Source organism: Dipodomys spectabilis, unplaced genomic scaffold (assembly GCF_019054845.1).
Source record: "Dipodomys spectabilis isolate Male_0828 unplaced genomic scaffold, ASM1905484v1 ptg000034l, whole genome shotgun sequence".
NCBI classification, from domain to species: domain Eukaryota; kingdom Metazoa; phylum Chordata; class Mammalia; order Rodentia; family Heteromyidae; genus Dipodomys; species Dipodomys spectabilis.
The window spans coordinates 9,553,751-9,576,106 of NW_024870711.1; the positions used below are offsets into that span (position 1 = coordinate 9,553,751).

The 22,356-nt window shown below is 46.6% G+C and overlaps 1 protein-coding gene across 6 annotated transcripts in view; it reads right to left on the reverse strand.

Annotated features, from left to right (window-relative positions):
* The window catches only part of Prkag2 (protein kinase AMP-activated non-catalytic subunit gamma 2), a 213,147-nt gene that overhangs the window by 19,023 nt on the left and 171,768 nt on the right, over positions 1–22,356 (reverse strand). For 4 of the 6 annotated variants that reach the window (XM_042677172.1, XM_042677170.1, XM_042677174.1 and 1 more), the window contains 2 exons: positions 11,772–11,875; positions 943–1,024 (listed from right to left, as the gene is read on the reverse strand). In XM_042677172.1, coding sequence (XP_042533106.1) covers positions 943–1,024; positions 11,772–11,852 — 163 coding nt within the window. In that variant the 5' untranslated portion in view covers positions 11,853–11,875. Of the gene's footprint in view, positions 1–942; positions 1,025–11,771; positions 11,879–22,356 lie in introns of all 6 variants that reach the window. The other 2 variants (XM_042677169.1, XM_042677171.1) reach the window with 1 other exon arrangement.

Sequence of the window (22,356 nt, forward strand, 5' to 3'; positions counted from 1 at the left end):
GAGGATTTATGATTTTCTGATTTCTAATAAATCACCAAAAAGCTGGAAGTGCAGCTGTGGTTCAAGTTGCAGAATACCAGCCTTGAGCAAAAGAGCTCAGGGACAATGCCCAGGCCCTGAGTTCAAGCCCCAGGACTGGGACCAAAAAACAAAACAAAAAAATTGTGGCTATTTGTAAATAATAAAAAAATACTTTAATGCACTAAGTCCATGGGAGACAATGCTTTCAGGTGTACTCTATCAGGAAGCACCTGTATAAATGGTCGGGGGGGGGAGGGGAGGGGGGCACTTGTAGTGGTCAAGCATGATTTAGCAAAGATGGTGGACCGTAGCTATCTCCTGATGCCGGGTGTCCTGTCACAGAGGTGATGAACGATGACCAGCATGAGCACCCCGCTGCCTGGAGCCGGCATGGCCAGTGAGCCTGTCTATAGTGGCTCTGCGGATTTTGTTCCCTGGGCTGGGAGAGGCACAGGACTCCTTTGGAGTGCCAAAAAGCTGTTAAATTAAAAAACTAAAAACAACAACAACAAAACCACCCCTCCCCCCCAAATCCAATCAAAGCACAGTAGTGCTGTAAATTTCCTGGCAACTTGGCCTTGGCCAGTGTGCAAAAGCAACAATGGAGTTTAATTGATTACACTGTGGTCTGAACTCAGGGCCTGGGTGCTGTCCCTGAGCATTTCGGCTCAAGGTTAGGTCTCCACCAGTTCAGACTTTTTGGGTAGTTAACTGGAGATAACAACCCTTTCCTGCTCGGACTGGCTTTGTTCACAATCCCCATATCTCAACCTCCTGAATCGCTAAGATGACAGGTGTGAGCCACCAGTTCCTGGCTAGAATGGAGTTTAATTTGGCAACATGAAGAATCCCAAAGCAGCCCCACAAGGGCCTGTGTCCTGAGGTCTCCTCCCGCACAGACACTCCCATCCCAGTGCTCACCTACAAAACTCTGCTTTTTACTCTCCCACAGCGGTGCTGCGCGGACCCCGTTAGCTACCAAGGCAAAGAAGGCCTTTTTAACCTGGAGAGAAATCAGAGAAACAAAGCAGAGCTTTAACGCTAGGGAGTAAAAGAACTTCAAAGACTTTTCAACTAGATCTTACCAGTTATCTCCCATGATTAAGCATGACATGCTAAAAACAAGCACCTGTTTATTACACTCCTGAGATTGGAGATTACTTTTTTCAAATCAGAACAATGCAAGTAGTTTCCATTTATCTAAAGACTAAAGACTTAGGAAGTGGTGCTGTGACTCAAGTGGTAGAGTACTAGGCTTGAGCTGAAGAGCTGAGGGACAGCGCTCAGGCCCAGAGATCAAGCCCTATATTGAACAAAAAAACACAAAACACAATGAAGTAAATTCTTTATTAAAAAAGAAGACTAAAGACTTGTGTACATATACACTTTATATAATTAAAAAACCGTGTGCAGTAATTCAATGTCAGTTGAATTTCTCCAATTCATTTGAAAACATAGAAGCAAAGACTTCATCCAAAAACAGAACACAGAGGTTATATATCAAATTACAAAATGAAAATTTGAGTTGAATATGTTGAATAACAAATCAAGTGAATGTTCTCATTCACCAAGGGTGGCAAAAAAAGGTATGAAGAGCATCAGCCAGTCTCACGCTGTTAAGAGATGGATCACTTGTGTGCCCATCTCAGCAGCTAAAACTAAGCCCTCACAGGGGGAAGGCCGCCGTGCTAACTCAAACTACTACATCAGGTAACGTTTTTAACAAACACCTTGTAAGTTATCATGTTTGAAGACTTATTAATAAATAACAGCTCAATGCTAAAAATGATCCTCCAGCAAACATGAATAGGGAAAATGGTTCAATCTTATTACCAATCCAAGAAGTGCAAATTACAACAAATTGAAACAATCATTTATGGCGGCTGCTAGTTTGGCTCTTGGATGATCCCCGAAGGCCCATGTCTAGAAGGCTTCCTCCTCTGCTCATGGCTCTATTGGGTAATGGTGGGATGTTTTAGGAGGTGGGGCCTAGTGACAGGAAGTTAGGCACTGGGGCAGGTCCTGGAAAGGGCTGCTGTTGCCTGGATACACTGGACTTCTGCTGGCCCAAAGCAACAGGGCCATGAGACCATGACCTGAAGCCTTAGAAGCCTCACGTCACACTAAACCTTTCCTCCTGGGAAGCTGTTTATCTCAGGTATTCTGTCACAGAAATGGAGGGCTGACTAACTATACAATAAGCCAACATTTTAATGTTCTAACTCCTTCTTTAAGTGCTATTTTAAAACTACAGTGCTATTTAAAACTAAATATTTTTTGGACCACAGCTTGTATCAAGAATCACAAAACAGATGGGTGCCGGTGGCTCATGCCTATAATTCTAGCTACTCAGAAGGCTGAGATCTGAGGATCTTGGTTCAAAGCCAGCCCAGGCAGGAAAGTCTGTGAGACTCTTATCTCTAATAAACCACTAGAAAACCCGAAGTGGCGCTGTAGCTCAAGCAGTAGAGTGCTCGCCTTTAGCTGAAGAACTGAGGGACAGCACCCAAGCCTAGAGTTCAAGCCCTACAACCGACCAAAAAAAAAAAAAAGAATCACAAAACTACTCTTGCTGTTTTTGCTGTAGCTTTTTCTCTATTAAACTCTTTTTAGAAGGGGAAACTCCAGACCCCTCCCCTCAAAAAATATGGATTAATAAATCTTAGCCTGGAGCAAGGTTTGATTGCTTTCATCTATTTTTTTATTTTTTATGTTTTTTTTTTCTGTTGATCGTAGGGCCTGAACTGTGGGCCTGGGCGCTGTCCCTCAGCTCTTCAGCTTAAGTCTAGCGCTCTACCACTTGAGCCACAGAGCCTCCTCCAGCTTTTTCTGCTTATGTGGTGCTGAGGAATGGAACCCAGGGCCTCATGCATGCAAGGCAAGTGCTCTCCCACTGAGTCACCTTCCCAGCCCTAATCCATATTCTCTGAAAGCCCACAAGGAGCCTTGAGTTCCTCTCACTGCACAGCCATGCCCTCTCACCTGTTAGGATATTACTTTGCAATCTTTGCCAGCTCTAGGTGAGATCCAGAGGGCTGTCAGTGCTTCACCACACGGCTGCAACAAGAGCCAAATCACGAAGCCAGCTGAAGCAACAGAGGCACCTGCTGGCATGAGAATTCATGGGTTTTCGCTTATGTTACTTGAGGTCTCCATCTATTCTTTCCTTTGGCCTTGAGTCTCATCGCAGATCCATTCTCTCCAGCTTCTCCAGCATCATGAACAGCTCGACAATCTCCTGGCTAAGACCCCTAGTGGGTCAACTTGCATTTGTGCAGTAGGGCATGTTCCTATACTCTCCAAACCATCTTGAGCTTCAATTTCCTCTATCACTACTTATGGACCCTTTCCTATATGATGATCACTCTCCTTGAGAACAAAAGCAGCACAATTTCAGTGGAGGGGTTCAATTAATTCATTTTCTCTTTCCACTCCAGCAGCATCTGTCTTGAACAAGACCATTGGTTCTTCCTGTTTCTTTTTGCCTTGAAAATAGTTAAGCACCCCTTCCCTCTGTACATCTCAGCTTAAATCCCAAACTGTAAGCAAACTGTGGGCAGTGCTTTTCTAAGTTGTGCCCTCCTATATTGACCTTATACTCTCCATTCTGTATTTTCCACAAGTCCGTTTAAAAATATAATGTTCTGTCAGATGTGGTGACTCATGCCTGTAATCCTAGTTACACAGGCAGTGGAGATAGAAGCATCATGGTTTGAGGCCATTCTGGGCACAAAGTTCATGAGACCCTCATCTTAATCAATAAAAAGCTGGGCATAGTGGTATGTACCTGCCACCCAGTTACTCAGGAAGTGAAAGTATGAGCATCAAGTTCCAGGCTCACCTGGGCATAAAGGCAAAATCCTATCTCAAAAATAGCCAAAGCAAAAAGTGTTAGGGGACATGGCTCAAGTGGTAGAGTGCCAGCCTAGCAAGTATAAGACCTTGAGCTCAAGCCTCAATACCACCGGTTTAAAAAAAAATGTTGGTGAAAGGTACTTATTTGGGTACTTGCTTGTTTCCTCTTGGCATTATTTACGAATCATATCACGAGGCACAATATAAATAACTAAACTCAAATAGCACCAAACTATATATAACTATTGCTTATGAATACATGAGTGGAGTGGGGGAGAAGATACCTCAGTCTTGTAGAAGGCATTTTAGCTGAGGCCTGGAAATGCTCTGTACTCAGTGCTCCCCGCATTCTACCAGAGACCAGCCTGCAGAGAGAAAGGCGCAGAGCGGCCAGCCTCAGTGGGGGACACAGCACTACATTAGCTACATGATCCTGACTGAGTGGCGAGTCACGTGATGTCACAGCAAGCACTCACAAGAAGTGGTTTTCCTCCCCAAAATTTGTACTTTAATGGAATCCGGAGTAAAACACCAGATTCATCTCAACAGAGAACGTTCTATAACACACCTGACCAAGACTCCTCAAAACCACCACACTTCCCAAAACAAGTCCAACAGATGGTCACAGCCCATGTGAGCTCAAGGACACACAAGGACACACAAGGACCAAACGTAGCCGAGACACAGGGACGAGATGTCAGAGAAACCTAGATGGGGTCCTGAGCAGAAAAATGGCTCCAGGTAAAAACCAAGGGAACATGAGCGTCCTTTAGTTGACAACTCAGTAGCAGCTCAGTAACTGGGACAAACACACTACACTGTGGAAAAGCAAACTGGACATAGGAATTCTCTGCAAAATTAAAATTACTCTAGAATACAAAGCTTTTTTGGTTGGTCATAGGGCCTGGGCACTGTTCCTGAGCTCTTTTTGCTCAAGCCATTGTGCCACTTCTGGTTTTCTGGTGGTCAATTAAAGAGATGAAAGTCTCACAGACTAGGCTGGCTTTGAACCATGATCCTTAGATCTCAGCCTCCTGAGTAGCCAAGATTATAGGTATAAGTCAGCAGTGCCTGGCAGAAAAAAAATGTTTATTAATGATAAGCTGTTATGTATAAAGCATTGCTAAAAATTGGTATTACGACTGGGAGGAAAGGATTATTTATTTATTTATTTTTATTTATTTATTTTTGGTGCGGTTGTGGGGCCTGAACTCTGGGCCTGGGCACTGTCCCTCAGCTCTTCAGCTCAAGGTTAGCGCTCTACCACTTGAGCCACAGCGCCACTTCTGGCTTTTTTCTTTTTGCTTATGTGGTACTGAGGAATCGAACCCAGGGCCTCAGGCACGCAAGGCAAGCGTTCTACCACTGAGCCACCTTCCCAGCCCAGGAAAGGATTATTTAATTCCTAATGCCCCCACTAATCCTGAAATAGGATTTGACTATGAGATCTGACTTGCTCACAACTAAGTGTCATCGCTTAGTTTTACACCATTCCCTTCCCTCTGCACCACCAGGCTTGCTTGCAGGGGAAGGGCCAGGACATCGGTAGAGTGCATCGCCGTTGCAGTTACTAGTCTCAGTTCCAAGCCCACACCGTGGACTCCCTTTTGTGGTACTGGGAATATGTACACCAGATTTTTGCATCTTCAGCCCAATTTTAGGCTCCAAAAATAGAGGAGGTAGTAGTGAGGGCATCAAAGCAGGAGAAGGATGCCCACTGTTGGTGGGAATTCCACCCACAGGAGCCTGCCTCACCATAGCAGCAGCTGAGTCCAGACAGTCACATTTTCATTAGAGAATGAGTTTCCTTAAGCCCTAATTCCCACCCAGATACTCCAGACCCAGTCGGAGCTGCGCCCTTCTAATGCATAGCCATGGTACTGTGGTGTGGAAATGGGTTCACCGGCCCTTACTCTACAGTGTCTGACTCAGTATGTTTGGCACAGGTGCAACGTTCTGTGATTTTGAAGCTGGTAATCTGGAGAAAGCTGCCTCTCAGGTTTTTGTCTACCCTTTCCATTCACCCCCCCAAATACCTACACGTTATTCAACACCCAATTATGTTAATGTTCTAATTCAAATAACCAATGCAGCTTCTGCCTCCTGACTGGCCTCCAATGAGCAGAAAAATCAGCACAAGATGGGAACTGGCGTCCTGTCCTTGGGCTCGAATACAGTATGCCGTGTGCCGTGTCAGTGGGAAGCCAGACTTGCTTTCTCCGGGCATGCTGTGGTGCTGTGACTAAATGAATCACCCAGTGACTGTGAAGAGGCCACGTGGGGCCCAGGCAGCAATGGCTGCTGCACCAGCCCCTGCGGCAGAGCCAAGGCCCACAGTACTTGTGTGGGAGGGAGCGCTGTGATTCATTTCTTGCAGACCTGCAGCCACCGTCAGCCTGAAAAGAATCTTGTAGCCATGGGCTAATGCTTACAAACAACACACAAACGTGGTTCTGTGTGATGGGGACATACCAGCTGACATCCACGCCTCAACAGTTCTGCTATGAAAGCTGGGTGTTGGTGTGGGAAAAGCGGGAACTCTGTACCAGGTACAGAGACACATGAGTGTTCTCTGGGTTAGATAGAATACCTGACAGAAACAACTTAAGGGAGGAAAGAGTCACTGTGCATAATTTCAGATGTTTCTGTCCACCATGGTGGGGCAGAGCTGTTTGCTTCATGGTGGACAGGAAGCAGAGTGCAGCACTAACAGGAAGAAGCCAAGGGCAAGATACAGCCCCAAGAACACACTCAGTGACCTTTCTCCAATCATGCCTTACCTTCCACAGTTCCACTACCTGCCAAGTGTATTCAGATTTTTAACCCATCAATAGACTAAACCATTCATTAGATCCGAATACTCATAATCTAATTGTTACAGACAGTTCCAAGTGTGCTTTACTATTTCCTAGGTTGTTTCTCAACCCACTCATGTTGACAATCAAGATTGGCCATCACTCTCTTAGACAAAGCCAAGACTCCTGGATCCTAGTTATTCGCCACCTCCAGGGCAATGGAAATAGCTGGCTCTCCAGTGTGTGATACTTTGTTTGCTTGAAAGCCTGGTTACAAGCTTTCCTTGGCAAATATCACACTTACTCAGGACCATCCCAGGCAGCCCTGGACACCCTTGCCCTGTAACTGGGACAGGTTTCAGCACACCCCAGAGCAACAAACAGCTTTCATGCAGGAAGAACTGTAGGATAGTGCTACTTATACCCGCAGATATCCCAGGAGCAAATGTGGAGACAGGTTTTGACAGTGTTAGGTGGCCAGAGTGGAAGAAACGAACACTGAATGTACTGCTGTAGATGGACTCAGCACAAGTTGTTCAGTGAACATCTGTGCAGCTGGAAGTGGCTCTAACAGCTTCTTGGTTGTGTGGGTTGGTTGGGGGATTTCAGAATCCACAGCTCAGGCGATGGGAGCTGTGGCATAGGTTCTTCATGCCCAATCTGAGGACTTCCCCTTTCAGAGCCTTAGAGCAATGCACATCAAGGGAGTCCCTTCCCCCGAGAAGCCTCACATGGGCTATGCTCTGTGGGTCTGTACATGGCCCGGGCCAGCCTCACTGATTTTGGTGTGAATGACATCCCCTGGTGGCAGAGGGTCATCTTTTTTTTTTTTTTGGCTGGTCATGGGGTCTGAACTCTGGGTCTGGGTGCTGTCCCTCAGCTCTTCAGCTCAAGGCTAGCACTCTACCACTGGAGCCACAGCGCCACTTCCGGCTTTTTCTGTTTATGTGGTGCTGAGGAATCGAACCCAGGGCCTCATGCTTGCAAGGCATGCACTGTACCGCTGAGCTACCTTCCCAGCCCTTTTTTTTTTTTTTTTAAATTGATTGTGGGGCTTGAACTCAAGGCCTGGGAGCTGTCTCTGAGCTTCTTCGTACCCAAGGCTAGCATTCTACCACTTGAGCCACAGAGCCACTTCTGGTTTTGGAGCAGTTAACTAGAGATTAAGAGTCTCATGGGTACTTTTCTGGCCAGGCTGGCTTCGAACAATGATCCTCAGATCTCAGCCTCCTAGTCATCCTAGTAGCTAGGGTTATAGGCATGAGCCACTGGCACCTGCCTGTAGAGGGTCATCATGTACCAATGATTTAGACAGCCTGGGTACCCATCAGGAGTGAAGTGACCAGGAAGGCATGACTATCAGGATGTTCCTAGAGATCTGCATCCCTAAGAATGGAAGATACTTGCAGCCTTCTAGGCATTACCTGAGCTACATAACACGTTCATAAGCAATGTTGATTAAGATAATGATGACTATCGTTGTGATGATTAAAAGTATTTTTTTTTTTTCAAAAAGAACCAAACAATCTGTCTGAAGTCATCCCTGGGGGTCTGGTCCCCCCATCCACATCCAAGCCAGGGCCACGTGTGACCACAGACTCATAGCCTGGGGCACTGGCTTTCTCTATACCTGACTGAAGGACTTACAGAGACTGGTATTGGTTCCAGATGGCTGGTAACTGCTAACACATAAAAACATCACTGGTCTGCTGGTCAAGATTGGAATCTGGTCATTAGGTGACAGATGGCATCTGAGTCACCAGAGGTACAGCAGGGCTACAAAGCCAGACTCAGGTTAGCTCCTCTGTTCCTAAACATGCGATTCTGACCACTGCCACAAACCCTCCAGGGCTGTTTGACGCTGAGAGCGAGGGGAAGAGGCAGGGCTCAGAACAGTTTTTTGGAACCTCCTCTTGTTACCAACCTAGCGAACCAAGTGCCCAGGTCACACTACTGAACGATCCTACATGCCACAACAGAATCCTGGGCAAACGCTCACCTTTGTATGAGCTACTCTGACACGTACCAAGAGACTAAAGCTGTTTGTCAGAGGGGACGGGCAGGATCAGGCTGTGCAGCAAGGCTGTTCCTCCTCACTGGCTTTAGGACAGCAAGGTCACAGCTAGGGGTGGGAGGCAGGGGGCAGTGAGGCCTCCATTCACAGGAACAGCATCCCAACAACACTGCAACTGCTCTGCAGACACCTGTTTTCCAGGAAGCAGTTCCTGGCTCACTATGGTGCTGTGGTAGAACTGAACCCACCACGGGATGCTGAGCAGCCGGACAGACTGAGCTTGCACCACGACCTCGGTGTGTGCTGGCCCGTAAACTCACTACTGGTGCAGGGTACACCACGGGCCTCCGCCCTAAGGGGGTGGGGCACTCGTTCATGGGCCCAAAGTGCACTCCCCCCTCCACCACGGCTCACCACTGTCTGCAGTGGCTCCGGACCAGGAGGATGCCACTCCCCAGCGGGCCGGACGACAAACTGAGCATTTAATTTCTACTTCCATAAGCCTGACCATAAGGACAGACTGCCAGGGATCCTTCACTTAATCCCAGGATTAAACAAAGGAGAATTTCACAGAACCCAGTTGTAGGAGGCCGTGTTGGCCTCTACAGAGAATGAAGCTGGAAACAGAAAAGCTGTGGGCAGAATGTGATTCCTCCCAAGCTGAGAAGACATGCTCTGTCCCACTCCTATTCTGCACTGTGCCATGTCCTGCCTTGCCAAACCACCCTAATCCTCTTGCCTTCAAGTGTTGCCATTTCTAGCTTCCTTACACATGGCTGACTTCCATTATACATGCCGTTCTGGAGCCTACATTTTCTTTTTTAACTAAAAAGGAAATACTCTCAGAAGCCTTTTGTTGTTGTTGTTGGTAGTGGGGCTTGAACTCTGGGCCTAGGCACTGTCCCTCAGCTCTTCAGCAATGTAAGTGCTCTACCACTTGAACCATAAGCCCCACTTCCAGTTTTCTGGTGGTTTATTAGAGGTAAGAGTCTTGAGAACTTTCCTGCCTAGGCTGGCTTTGAACCATGATCCTCAGATCTCAGCCTCCTGAGTGGCTAGGATTACAGGTGTGAGCCGCTGGCACCTGGCTTAGAAGCCAAATTTTTATTCTTCCTAATGGCTCTGTGGTATTCTATGGTAGGCCTGCTCCAGAATTGATGGAACTGACCTCTACGGGAGAGCCGCTGCAGGAGTTGGGTCTCTATGTATACATACCCCAGGTCTGATTTCTTAGCTCTGAAGGGCCTGTAAATGACCACTGCTGCAGTCTGTATCCAGAAAATACCCAGATCTTCAGATAGAAGCACGCTTTGCATGGCAACCTAGCTCAAGCTTTGGAGGGAAAGTGGCTGGGAGGAGATGAAGACAGAACTTCTATTAGCACCAGAAGTGATGTCACTGGGTCAGGCCCTTGGCATCCAGTTTTTGGGTATTACTCATTCTGGCTAATTCTTCTTCTTCTCCTTTTTTTTTTTGCCGGTCATAGGGCCTGAAATCTGGGCCTGGACACTGTTCCTCAGCCCTTCAGCTCAAGGCTGGCACTCCACCACTTGAGCCACAGCATCACTTCCAGCTTTTTCTGCTTATGTGGTGCTGAGGAATGGAACCCAGGGCCTCATGCATGCAAGGCAAGCACTCTACCACTGAGCCACCTTCCCAGCCCTTATTATTATTATTAATTTTTTGTTGGTTGTAAGGCTTGAACTCTGGGCCTGGGCACTGTCCCTGCACTCTTCAGCTCAAGGTGAGCGCTTTACTGCTTGAGCCACAGTGACACTTCTGGTTTTCTGATGATTAATTGGAGATAAGAGTGTCACAGACTTTCCTGCTGGGGCAGGCTTTGAACCATGATCCTCAGATCTCAGCCTCCTGAGATTACAGAAGTGAGCCACCGGTTCCCAGTGTGTGGCTAATTCTTAATTCCAAAGAAAGACTCTGCATAGCAAGAGAAAAGCTGGGCAAAAGTCAAAAAGACTTTTTCTTGCTTTATTTTTTGTTTCTAAAAATGCAGGTGCACATATGGGTGCAATGCTACCATTGAGCGAGAGGCGAGGGGAAGGATGGCAGGGGCCAGGGCTGAGCTGGGGTCCCTGGCTGGACTCTCCAGAACAGCTCTGTGTGGAACAAACAATACAGTAGGTTGAAATCAACACTCCAGGATACGGACAGCCCTGGGTTCCCTAGGGCTCAGGCTGAGGCTGCCCTCCACAGGCCTGGCTTGAAATCACACTCTGGTTGGGACTTCCTGTAGTTCCTTCATAGACTACTTACAAGTTCTTGGCTTAGTGATTAATACTGGGGAACAAAACTGAAGACCTTACTTGGTGAGGGTGTGTGTATGTATGTGAATTCACATGCATATACTTCATTACATTAATGTAATTTGGTGATGACAGTGAGTGCCTTATTTAAGGCTTTTTTTTATCTGCAATGAGAAGTCATACTGATACAAAATGAACCACAATAAACACAAGCTTAATAGGAAAATAATCAGGTTCAAATTTTCTGCTACTATAGATCAATGAAGTTCTCTCTCAAGAGATTATCTACTTTAATCTTTTAACCAATCTTATTAACTTTTCTTAAATTCACTTCTTTTAAACTAGTCTTACTAAGATTAACCTATCTTATTTTGAATACTTATATTTCCCTCACTAAAAAGTCCATCTGGCTACTATGTGGGAGGCAGGACAGCTTGGCTCAAATGAGCTTGGCTCCAGCACCCCTGGCCTCCAATTTCAGACCCTTTCTTTCGCACACCAGCCGTAGAGTGTGTGAACCTACTGGCTGATGTTCTCACACTAGAACCTGAGTTTCCTCATCTGTAGATAAGAGGAGAGTGACAGCACATCCCTTCTGAGGCTGCCACAGAGATGAAGAACTCGACAAACCCTGGTTGCAGGGCCTGGTATGTGGAAGGGTCTCGGGAAATGTTTTCTGGCATGCCTAGTTTGAAATGACCATGGTGAGTAGCCATGGAGAGCACACTGCACAAGGTCAGGAGCAGGGTACACAGGTACCTGTTAGGTGGTGTCCAGAAGTGGGGTACTCATTTGTAAGGTAATGTCAGGAAGTAGGGTACTCACTTGTAAGGTGGTGTCAAAGACAACGAGCTTGGAGCTGGTTGGAACGATATCGTAGCACTTGTGGGACCTCATGAATCGCATGTAAACGCCACTTTCTGAGTCTTCTGCTAAAAGAAAGTCAAAGTATTAGTAATAATAAAGAACTCACTGGGATATGCTAAATTAGACAGGAATCCAGATACACACAGTGAGCTCAAAGAGGATACTCGTAGGAGAGAAACACAGGGCACAAAGCCTATGTGCCGCTTCATGTTTACATTGAGAACTATATATATTAAAACAAACTCCAAGATATGGAAACAAGGTATCTTTTTTAAAAATTTTAATTTTTTGATGATTCTGCCTTTTCTTTATATATAGTGTATCCCTTTGGGAGGGTGGAGGAGGGTACAGAACTCGAGGGAAAAAGAATGAAAAATGTGTAGCAGTGGAGCTCACTGGACACTGATGAGAGTAAACGAGTTGTATACAACTTGTGGGAGGAGATGGGAGGTAGGGACTGGGAGAGAGTGAGGGAACTAAAGACTGTACGGAAGGAAATGCATCATTGTCTGACACATGTAATTTTTTTTGGGGGGGGCATCCAGTCGTGGGGCCTGAACTCTGGGCCTGGGCGCTGTCTCTCAGCTCTTCAGCTCAAGGCTAGAGCTCTACCACTTGAGCCACAGTGCCACTTCCGGCTTTTTTCTTTTTGCTTATGTGGTGCTGAGGAATGGAACCCAGGGCCTCATACATGCAAGGCAAGCACTCTACCACTGAGCCACCTTCCCAGCCCCTGACACATGTAATTGTAATCCTTCGGTATATCACCTTTACAATAACAATACAGTAAATTAACTAAAAAATAAAAATAAAGAACTCCCTCTCTCAACTGATGAAGAGCCCTGTGGAAAACACCCTATACCAATTTGCTGGGAGAGTATGAAGCGGCCTCTCTGAAAGGGCAGGGCTGGGAAAGGACAGAGCTCTCACTGACTATCCTACGTGGCATTACGGGTCTCTGCTGGCACAATGGGCCAGGGAGAAAAAGGAAGACTACGGGTACTCCATGTGCATGTGCCAGGGCTTCTGCAGAGGAAACTGGGAACGATCTGGGCATCATGGCAGGTGGCCATCCAGGTCCTCTGGGGGCAATGTTATTCCTAGGCATTACTGCTGGCTCTTCTACCCAGAAGCCTAGCTGTCCAATGACCCAACCGATGCCTAAATAGGAGAACACAAGTTAGAGCAAGAGGATTCGGGCGTGGCAGCACCAGCCCCTGCCCCATGGCTTCCTCTGTGTGTGGGGTGCTGTCCTCACTGGAGACACTGACTCTACACTGTCACGCAGCCACCAAGGACAAGAGCATGTGTGAGGCAGAGGTAGCAGAGGATGGATAGATGGAAGCTGAGACATTTATTATCTCTCAGAAAATGGGAGTCCCACCAAGGAAGAGATGAAACACGGAAAGCCCTAAGAATATGGGGCCAGAAAGTTCTGAGCATTTCTGTCATGATTATTACCATGTACTTTCCTCATAGCTGGCTCTGTGGGGAATTTGTGGGTACACATGTCAAAGATGAGAGCAGCCTAGCTCACATTGCACTAATATTTAAGATACTGCCTATATTCCATTCACCTATATTCCATTCATTCCAATGAATGAAACCAAGAGGAAATCTAACCATGGGAAAATGCAACAGCCTATCTCACAGAAAGGGAAAACAAAAACAGAAACCAAAAAAAACCACTTCACAAGCCATTTTCTCCTTGTCAAAGATATCCCATATTATGGGTGTCCTTTCTACTCTAAGAATATCTGAGATAAAAAATTTAAATACTACAAAGTAGGAATATGTACATTTTCACAAAATTAGTTAGTCTTGTGTTAGATATATTTTAAAGCATACCACATCTTAATTCCTCTCTTGCCTTAAAAATATTTAAAGAAACATTGTACTATGACTTACAGAAAAATTGCGAAGATAAAATAGGCCCTATATACCACATGCTAGCTTTCCCTTAGATTGAACTTGCTTAATTTACTGGTCTAGACTTTTTTTTTTTGGCTGGTTGTGGGGCTTGAACTCTGGGCCTGGGCACTGTTCCTCAGCTCTTCAACTCAAGACTTGCACTCTACCACTTGAGCCACCTTCCCAGCCCCTAGACTTTTTATCACTATGACAAAATCCCTGAGGAAACAACTTACAGCATCAGGCCTTCTCTCGGCGCAGTGTGGAGGTTTTGGCCCATGGCAGGCTGGGCCTATGTTTCTGGGCCCATGGCAAGACAGAGATTTACTCATCTCCTGGCAAGCATGTCTTAATTGAATCAAACTGATCACTGAGATTAACCACCAGAATCTTCCAGTCTACTTAACACTCAAATACATCCCTTTAATCCCTAATATACTCCTCAACACCCCAAAGGCTGTATCCATTTCAAAGTGCAAAACATACCCAATCCAGCTCCAAGACTCTCCAAAGTTTAACATTGCCAGCATTGACCAGAAGTCCAAGTTTAAAGTCCTCTTTTTGTAAGCACTTGTAAATTTTTTAATAATTTTTATTGAGATTAAGTGATTACATAAATCTTACAAATTTCACAGTATTGTGGGATAGTGATACTTAAAGTCACAAACACACTTTAACCTTCACAAGGCAAACTGTCATTATCATGGATTATAAAATTTGTTAAGCTTTGACAATACAATTATTTCTTCCACATGGGTGATATGTACATTTCTTTCCTTTTGCTCAGTGTCAGCTGTTCCCTCTTTCCCGTTCACTCCCTCCCTCCCATCGCTGCCCTGGAGTTGCTTAGTTCATTTTCATCCATGTCCAGTGTGGATGATGGGCCCCTCTGTTGTTTATTATCCCCATTTCCCTCTGATTCTGTGCCCTCCTCCTACCTTCCCTCAGATGTGCATATATATACACACACACACACACACACACACACACACACACACACACACACACACACACACACACACATATACATACATATACATACACACACCATATATGAGGTCAAGAACATGGAGTCATTTAGAAATTATATGACAAATTAAGTAGATGTTCTTTGTTTCTCGAGTCCGGTTTACTTTGTCATATCTCCTTGCATTTTGGATTTAACAACCACATATCAGGGAGACCATGTGCTGTTTGTCTCTCTGCTCTTGGCTTACCTCACTCAATATGATTTGTTCTAAGTTCTATCCATTTCCCTGTGAATACCATTATTTTGTCCTTTCTAATGGTTTCGTAACATTCCATTGTATATAGGTACAATTTCTGGATCTGTCGTGGGGCATCTGGGTTGTTTCCATATCTTGGCTATTGTGAACAGCACTTGTAAAATTTAAATAGCAAGTTTCATACTTCCAATCAATATACAATGGCACAGAGGGGAGGAATAGAGGCATAGAAAGGAGGCATGGGACTGAACAAAGGCCCAAACACAGCAGGGCAAACAGTAAACCATGTGGGGCATCAGGAACATGGGGTTGTGACCAAGATCCAACCAGTGGGGTAGCCCCGCCCCTTGGGCCTTGCTGCGTGCAAACCTGGCTGACCTCCCCGGCCGTCTTCACTGGCTGCAAACCTGACTCTCCCGGCTGTCCTCACTGGCTGCAGCTTTCCTTGGCAGATGCTGCATGCCCCTGGCATCTCCACCGAATCTTCAGTTTCAATCTCAGAGACATCTCCTCTCAGAGGCTGCCTGCAGGGACTCTGACCTTGATACACAGTCAGGTGTCCCAGGCCTTCCTCTGTGATCTGGGCAGAAGGACTTGCAATTCTGAATGCCTGCAAAACCAGCATTGCATAGATGCCACTAAGTTCGACCATTGGTTCCGGTGGAAGCCAGGCCTCCTTGGACCACGGTTGTGCCTGAATGGCTAGGTATGATATGGGGAAAGACTTCCCTGGGTGGTTCAGGGCAACAGGATGCCCAAGAGTTCTCTTCTGAAGGCAGAGTCTTTCCTCTTGAGATAGATGTGGTCCAAGCAATTCCAGACAAGTGCTCCAGGCATCTTGCTATGTGTGGCTTCTTTGTAATGGCCTGCATCTCTCTTTTTTTTTGGTCGGTCGTGGGGCTTGAACTCTGGGCTTGGGCGCTGTCCCTCAGCTGTTACAGCTGAAGGCGAGCACTCTACTGCTTGAGCTACAGCGCCACTTCCAGTTTTCTAGTGGTTTATTGGAGATAAGAGTCTCACTGACTTTGCTGCCCGGATTGGCTCTGAACCGTGATCCTCAGATCTCAGCCTCCTGAGTAGCTAGAATGATAGGCATGAGCCACCGGCGCCTGGCGCCTGCAACTCTTCAGCAACCACATTTCCCTTGGTTTTAACTTTATCCATGCTTTTTTTTTTTTTTTTTTTTTGGTCGGTGGTAGGGCTTAAACTCTGGGCTTAGGCACTGTCCCTCAGCTCTTCAGCTCAAGGCAAGTGTTCTACCACTTGAGCCACAGCACTGCTTCTGGTTTTCTGAGTGGTTTATTGGAGATAAAGAGTCTCAGGGATGTTCCTGTCCAGGCTGGCTTTGAACTGTGATCCTCACATCTCAGCCTCCTGAGAAGCTACAATTACAGGCGTGAACCACGCGTTTTTTTTTTTTTTTTGGGGGGGGGGGGGCAGTCCTGGGACTTGAATTCAGGGCCTGCACACTGTCCCTGAGCTTCTTTTGTTTAGGGAGGGCTAGTACTCTACCACTAGAGCCACAGCGCCACTTCCAGCCTTTTCTGTTTATGTGGTACTGAGGAATCGAACCCAGTGCATGCTAGGCAAGCACTCTCCCACTAAGCCACATTCTCAGCCTTAAGTTTCACTGAAGTGTGAAGGGCTAGGACCACCCAAGAGTGGGAGTTTACTGAATTACCTTTCATCTCCAGGGCCTGGCTTACTGGCCAGGGTATGTAGGTTGAAGATCTGCGGTCTTAGGAGCTGTTAGTTGACCCAGGTTGAATAGAAAGGAGGCTCTGAATCCTTAGGTGGTAGAGTTCACAAAAGCCCGATCTACTGTCACTGCATGACCTCGGTGGGCCACACACGAGGGGAGACAAGCTTAATGACAAAGCTGTTCTTGGAGACCCTGTGACCCCCATGCCTCCTTCAAGTTTCCTTTGTGTTTCCCCATCTCATGGCTAGCTGCTGCCTGTCAGTGGGGTGGAAAGGGGTACTGGGGCAGAGCTATTCAAGGCAGGCAGAAATGAGGCTGGGGGTAGGGGGGTGGGGGAGGCGAGGAGGACAAAAGGCTATGCTTGTGCCTCTTTGCCTTTCTGTTCCATCGGAGGCACCCCATCCAGGGGATGTACCACCGACTTTCAGGGATAGTCTCCTCATAGTTAATCCTCTCTAGAAAAGTCCTGGCAGACCCACCCAGAGGTGTGCTGCTCATTTAATCTAGTGGACAGTCCAGTTAACCATCCGTTACCATGGCAGAGTTATCACAAATAACAAAGCAACACAGATACAATACTATTCATGGAAGCTCCTGTCTGTGAATAATCCCAGTTATTAGAAAAGCAGCCAATCAGGGAATTTCCGCCTCTAGAACTTGCAGATGGCAAGACAGGCTAAGAAACTAAAACCCGATTGACAATGAAATGATAGAGAATGAGGAAAGAAGGACGTGACAGTCAATCTCTGGTGTTACAACCTTACCAGAAACAGAAAGGAGGCCCACCAATCCAAAAGCCATCCAGTTCTCACTATTTTGCCCAAGGCCAGGCTCTGTAATAAGGAAGACAGAGGAAGATGGCCGAAGATGGCCCAAGATGGCAGAGACAGGCTGAGGCGCCATCTTCTTCAAGGCCCGCCCATGCCATACCTCAATTATTCTCTTGCCAGACATAAAGGCTGAGTTTGTTTAGCTGTCCTAAAGTTCCTAGTAACCTATTTGGTGTGCTGACAGGGCAGCTAGGGATTTCTGACTTGGACTTGTTGAATGGTTACATCAGGATCTCCTTAGTTCTCCTTCGACCCTTCTCACCGGGACCACCCGTGGTAGCCCACTGGTCATCATACCTGCTTAAGCGCCTCGGCCTCCGACAGCAGCTGGAGCTTCCTTCTCTCTGATGAAGGTTCTGGAGCAATGTGTGTGTGTATGATGGTTTCCCTTCCTCACATCAGGGGTACATACTGCCAACATGACTCCTCATGTTGTCAGGCTGCAGTCTTTTTGGAAGTAAGACTACTGGAGTCCACTCCCGGGAAAGAGGGAGGCTCTACCGCCTGCAGGGCTGAGCATCTATGTGAATCACTGGAATGATTCTCTCCAGGAGTGTTGATTCACCTAGCATTTACTCGTATCAGCTGGGATGCATGGGCATCCGTTGTTGGTTTTGCTTTTGTTTTGATTGGTCCTGGGGCTTGATTCTGGGCTCAGGCACTGTCCCTGAGATCTTTTGCTCAAGGCTAGTGCTCTCCCACTTGAGCCACAACACTATTTCTAGCCTTTTCTGTGATTAATTAGAGATAAGAATTACATAGACTTTCCTGCCTAGGGTGGCTTTGAACTGTGATCCTCAGATCTCAGCCTCCTGAGTAGTTAGGATGACAGGTGTGAGTCACAGGCGCCTGACTGGGCATCCATTTTCTACTCCGGGTTATCACGCAGTTCTGCTAGGGTTGCTGGGAAGCTGTGCTCAGCCATCCGGCACCTGCGCTCTGTGTGGGTGGTGCAGCTCATTCTAGGTTCTGGACAGCCTTTGAGTCCGCCAGGACTGTGACTCTCGGCCAGGTCCTCCAGAACTGCTCAGGCTGCAGTCCTGACTCAGTCCTGACTCAGCCTGCCTGTGGGGAGCGATCCCCGTGGATCTCTGTGCTTCCCCATCACAAGGAGGTGCGGAGCCAGGCTCCTTCTGTGCAGACTCAGCCTCCTTGTCACATGAGCCCGCTCCTCGCTCCCTCCATTAATATCTACAGCGTACGGTACACTGCTTACAGCTAATGAACCCATAAAGGAATAATGAAGAAATTATTAACCAAAGTCCTCACATTATCCCAATTTCCTTAGTTTCCCCTCAATGTCCTTTTTTTTTTTTTTTTTTTTGTCCCAGGATCTTACCAGGATCCCATGCTGCCCCCAGCCTGGTCTCTTCACACAGCCATGGATGGTTGTGAAGGCACGGCCAGGTCCGCCAGGTGGGATGGGAAGCTGTCTGATGGCTCCTCAGCTCACACAGAGCTCTGGAGGAGGATCTACTGCATTTTTTTTAATACAATGGAAAACCTGACCCAGTGAAGTCAAATATTAAGTACATAGAACGAATTATTATGCTTGTTGATTTGGAACAGGGACAGATTGTTACTGATATAATGAAATAACATCAATAACAAAGAAAGTATTAGCATTTTAAGTGACTAAAGCAAAACAAAGTGTCCTTCCCTTCTTATATGTCTTTTCCACAGTGAGTATAAATTTTCTGATTATATGCTATCGGTACTATTTTCATTATGGCAAAGGCTCAAATTGTACTTAGAGAAAGAAAGGCACTACAATGCAGAGAAAATTAGTGTAATTTGGAGTTAAATACAGAAAAGAAAAGAAACCCAAAGCATTGAACAATTGGCTGTTTGGAATGCATGTTAAAATTCCTGAGAAAGCAGGAAGTGAAGATTCTGCACATCCAAAGGCGCCGGGGTCAGCTATTACCAGCGTTCTGCTCTTGCTTTTGTTACTTTGCACATTACCATAGAGGCATAATTAGGGAGCATGGATGACACTTAAGGAACTGGCCCACAGAGGAAGACACTTGCTGTGGGTGAGGTTCCCTTACCACCCTTTAACTAGTGAGTAACCCAGTACTCTTATTCAAGAAGCTGCTAAAGAGTAACACGGGGAAGTGGCAAGTGTAAGGTCCACTCCTGGATGGCAAGCAGACTCCACCCTCCTCACAGTAAAGTCTCCACCCAGCACCTGCATTACCTAGGCAACTGGAACACCTGGAAGAGGTCACATCTGCATCCGCTGAGGTCACATCTGAATCTGATGTGGCCACACCTTTCCTCACCCATACCCTAGATAAGGCCTAGGGCAGGCCCAAGCTCTCTCTCTCTGTTCTTACCTCTGCTCTCTCTGTTCTAGTCTAGCTCTCTCTGCTCTTTTCTAGCTCTTTTCTCTCTCTTTACCAGCTCTCTCTCTTTCCCAGCCACGTGGAGTGCCAACCTTGCCTGGTCCCAGCAGGTCTACTGAATAAACCTACCCCTTACCTGAATACCATGTGCGTGCTGGTGCTGTTCTTACTCGGCTACCTCTTTTTAAAAACCTAACACTTAGTAAGTTTTGCCCAAGCTATGCAGGCTGGCCCATGAGAGAATAGCTTGGAAATGGACTTCAGGAGGCCTTGCGCAGAAAGATTGCTACCACCCACTAATGCGCTCCTCACATGACCATCATAGCCTCTCCACACTGGAGGCCTGGGTAGGCAGTGAGTGAAGCGGAGACCATATAGGAGGCAGAGCCTGGCCCAGTGCTCTGTTCTATGTTCATCCAGTGCTTATGGTTTCACCCTGCTTTTCACATAGGCTTGACCTCCCCACAAAAGTAGAAGACACGTGGTGGCTACTGAGCTATTTGCCAAGCCTGGAGTCGCAGGCCTGCGCCAGCCATCTTGGAACTAATCCTGCCTCACTGACCTGCTCCAACACCGGCTCCCAGGAGGGCAGAGAGCAGCAAGCCATCAGTATCGTGATTGAGCTGATGTCCTACATTTAAACATTCATATCGTGTACTTTGATCAAAGTCATCTACTTACATTACTCTTTCCCAAGCCCCTTCCCTCCTCCATGTTGCTTTTAAACTGTTTTTGTGGGTTCTCACGCGTATGTATGATATACTTGGATCATCAGTGGGCCTCACGTGCTTTGTTTAAGTCTCCAAGGCAGAGGAGGGGCAGAGAAGCAGTGCCTGGAGCTTGGGAAGGAGGTCAGGATGTTGGCTGAGGGTGGCTGGTCACCCACGCCTCTACTCCAGTGCCAGCTTCCAGGTGCCCATGTGCCCTCACCTTGTCCCCTTAGATGCACATTCCCTATTTAGACCACTGGTGTGGGGGAAGCCGCTATTTCTTGGGGCCCCGTGTGCTGTGATCTTTCTCTGTGGTCCCACAAACCTCTCTGTGCTTGACTGTGGCTGTCGGATTCCTCTCATTGCCCTGTGGCTGGGGAGGGACTGAGTATGGTGCTTAGCAGGCTGGTGCTATGCCACTGCGCCATGCTCCCAGCTCCAAGAATTTCCCTCTGTCCCTACTTCACTCCGGGTCTTTAGAAAGGGACACTGGCATAATTTTAGTAATGGCTATTTCAGTATCTACTGAGATGCTAAGCAGGTCTTCTCACACTTCCAGATTCTCACCTCTCAGGATAAACCTTGCTTGATTACAATACATTAGGCTTCCAATGTGGTATGTGGCTCATGTCTGTTTATGGATTTGCCCGTATTTTTACATGTATGACTGACTGATTTTGATCTGTGTGCCACCTTTCTCTGCTACTGATGTCAGAATCAAGCCAGCTTTAGAATACCCATTCTGTCTATCCCCAAAATCACTTCACCAACAAGGACATTAATTGCTGACTATCTGAATTCATGGAGTTCATTCGCAAATAGGCTACTAGGCCTCTTTTTTAGAGAAACTGAGACCTTCTAATTACTCTTAAAAAGTTTTATTAATATGCAATTCATATCTACATAGATAATTCTGTTCAAAGGGCACAACTCAACCATTAGAATTTTTTTTCCCATGGTGATTAAACCAGAGAAGTACACAGCAGTAATATTTGCTCAAGAAGTAAAAGTTCAAACACTTACTGATATAGCCTTGGGTATATTTTTCTTGCAGTATTATTTTTTAAAAATCTGACGACAGTCAAGAAGCCTCTAATTTTGATGCTTAGAAGTTTTGCTTATTGGGCTGGGAAGGTGGCTCAATGGTAGAGTGCTTGCCTTGCATGCACGAGGCCCTGGGTTCGATTCCTCAACACCACATAAGCAAAAAGAAAAAAGGCAGAAGTGGCGCTGTGGCTCAAGTGGTAGAGCACTAGCCTTGAGCTGAAGAGCTGAGGGACAGCGCCCAGGCCCAGAGTTCAGGCCCCACGACCGGACCCAAAAAATAAAAATAAAAAATAGAAGTTTTGCTTATTATTCCCCCCCCCCAGCCCCGCTTCCTCCTCCTCCTCTTCTTCTTCCTTTGTTATTGTGTGTGTGTGTGTGTGTGTGTGTGTGTGTGTGTGTGTGTGTGTATGTGTGTGTGTGTATGTAAGTTTTAGAGTATGAACTCAGTGTTTTGTGTTTGCTCAGGGAAAGTGTTTACTCTACCACTTGAGCTGAACCACTAGCCCTTAATGTTTTGGTTACTTTTGAAATAGGGTCTTACTTTTTGCCAGGTCTGCCTGGTCTGTGATCCTCCTATTTATGCTTTTTCCCTGCAGCTAAGATGGCAGACTTCTACCAGGGAGCCCAGCTTTTCACTGGTTGTTATGTTTGTTTTTTGTGAATTTCTTGCCTTGGCTGACCTTGACTCATGACTCTCTAAGAAGCTAGCATTACACATGTGGACCACAGCATCTGACCTTCTCAATTTTTTTTTTTTTTTTTTGCCAGT